At 48.1% G+C, this 2,154-nt stretch overlaps 1 protein-coding gene across 1 annotated transcript in view; it reads left to right on the top strand.

Annotated features, from left to right (window-relative positions):
- Positions 1-894: 894 nt before the first annotated feature.
- The window catches only part of Prim1 (primase, DNA, polypeptide 1 (49kDa)), a gene marked incomplete in the record, with an annotated part of 28,830 nt that continues 27,570 nt past the window's right edge, over positions 895-2,154 (top strand). The window contains 2 exon segments of the mRNA XM_013520988.1: positions 895-1,069; positions 1,940-2,097. Coding sequence (XP_013376442.1) covers positions 967-1,069; positions 1,940-2,097 — 261 coding nt within the window.

The raw sequence follows: 2,154 nt of genomic DNA, 5'->3' as shown, positions 1-2,154 counted from the left end.
AAAGTGAGGCAAGAAGTGATGTGGTTCTAGACAAGAACACCTGCAAAGCAAAGCTATTACTATTGTTGGAATGAAAATCCTACCAGCAATGGAATTCACCAGACCCAAAGCAGGGTGATACACAGAGGCTGGGAAAACCAAATAAGTTTTGTAGACAATCTCCGGGAATTTTCAAATAACTGTTTTGCCTAGAGCCCATTTTTTATCATTTTACCCAGAAGAGCTGGGAAGACTATGAACTTTTTCCCGGATTAGGCTAATAGTAGTTTACTAGAGACTTCTCTAACTGGGCATTGAAACGAGGGCCTTCCCACTGTGCTACACCTCCGGCCCTTTTTTTTTTTTTTTTAGTTTTTTTTAGTTTTTTGAGCCAGGGTCCCACAATGTAGTTCAGGATAGTCTTGAACTAAGTATCTAGGCTGGCCTCAAACTCACAGCAATCCTCCTGCCTCAGTCTCCCGAGTGCTGGTGTTACAGGTGTGAACCACCAATCCCAGCCCGCCCTTTTTATTTACAAGGTCTCGCTGAGGTGGGTCAGAGTGAGCTCGAACTTGGGATCTTTCTCCCTCAACCTCTTGAGTGCTAGGATTACAGGCATGCATCGCCGCCTCTTTTTAAAGATATTAGTGTTTTCTTCTAGAACATTCATAGTTTGCATAGGACAAAGTTTGCATCTTTTAAAATGTATCATGGTAACCGAAATCAACATGCAAAGGTCTCACCTTTTTAGAAACCCTTCTAGAGAGGACACAGTCCACCACACCCGGAAGCTGCGGGTGAACCTGGCTATGTCCGGACAGGTAGGCAAAGAACCGGCGACTACCGCGGCCTGTGCGAACTACAATTCCCATCGGCCCCGGCAGACGCCCGGGTGGCGGCCTCAAAGCGCCTGCGTACTAGCGCAACCTCCGGCTGAGCGGTTCCCGCCAATTCTTGCGGCGTTCCGGGCTCGGAGTTCCCCGCGCTATGGAGTCGTTTGACCCCACCGAGCTGCCCGAGCTGCTCAAGCTTTATTACCGGAGGCTCTTCCCCTACCCCCAGTACTATCGCTGGCTCAACTACGGCGGAGGTGATGGAGGCCGGGAGCAGGGTGGATAGTGGGTGGGGATCGAAGTGAGGACGTTCGGGCGGGACGTACTGAGCCTGACAATATGAAGTCAGTGCCTCTGCGCCCTGTTTCGCTGGTGGTGCTGGGGAGGCAGTGCCAGGGTCTCGCGCATGCTAAGGAACCACTGTACCACTGAGCTACATCCCAGCCTTGTCTGTTGTTTTATTTTTGAGACAGTTTCTCGCTAAATGGCCCAGGCTGCGCTCGAATTTAGGGTCCTCCTGTCTCAGCCTCCCCAGTAGCTGGGCTCACAGCATTTCGCGCACAGTACTCCTGTCTCTATCCTGCCCACCACCTCACAGGTATAAAAGGCTGAGCGTAAATCTAATGATCAGCCTCCTGCGCCCTGGTATCCAGGGGTTAACATGGTCCTGGCCTAAAGCTTCAGAGGCTTGATCTGCGTCAGGGTCCGAGGAGGATACTTTCTTCCTCGCAGCTGAATCGGTTAGTGCCTACAGAGGAGAGGGAAGCGGCATTGTATGTTTATACTTATTCGTCCTTCTCATTTTTACTTTTTCCTAGCAAACGTGGAATGATAAACCTAAAATGAAGGACTACGTCCTATCTTTTCACATCTAGATCCTATTGCAGTGTCTGCCTCTCCGCTGACCGCGGATCACTTTTTTTTTTTTTTCTGGTACCAGGAATCGAACTCACGACCTTGCGCTTGCCAGGCAGGCGCTTTGCCACTGAGCTAAATCCCCAGCCCCTCTTTTCACATCTAGAACAGTGTTGGGCGCAAGGGTTCATTAAAAATATCTTCCCGCTGTCTGTTCTAATGCCCTAAGCTGAATAAAGTACCATATTCTAAAATGTGTGCTTATTTTGCAGTGGTAAAGAATTACTTTCAAAACCGCGAATTTTCATTCACATTGAAAGATGATATTTACATTCGCTACCAATCCTTCAACAACCAGAGTGATCTGGAAAAGGAAATGCAGAAAATGAATCCATACAAGATCGATATAGGCGCAGTATACTCCCACAGAGTAAGAAACCTTTTTATGTATGTATTCTGTTGTTTTGTTTTATAAATCAAGAATGGC

The sequence above is a fragment of the Chinchilla lanigera genome, unplaced genomic scaffold, assembly GCF_000276665.1.
Source record: "Chinchilla lanigera isolate Chin_1 unplaced genomic scaffold, ChiLan1.0 scaffold00057, whole genome shotgun sequence".
In the NCBI taxonomy this organism is placed as follows: domain Eukaryota; kingdom Metazoa; phylum Chordata; class Mammalia; order Rodentia; family Chinchillidae; genus Chinchilla; species Chinchilla lanigera.
Note: the sequence above shows the minus strand (reverse complement) of the source record. Positions and strands in the feature narration are given on the sequence as shown.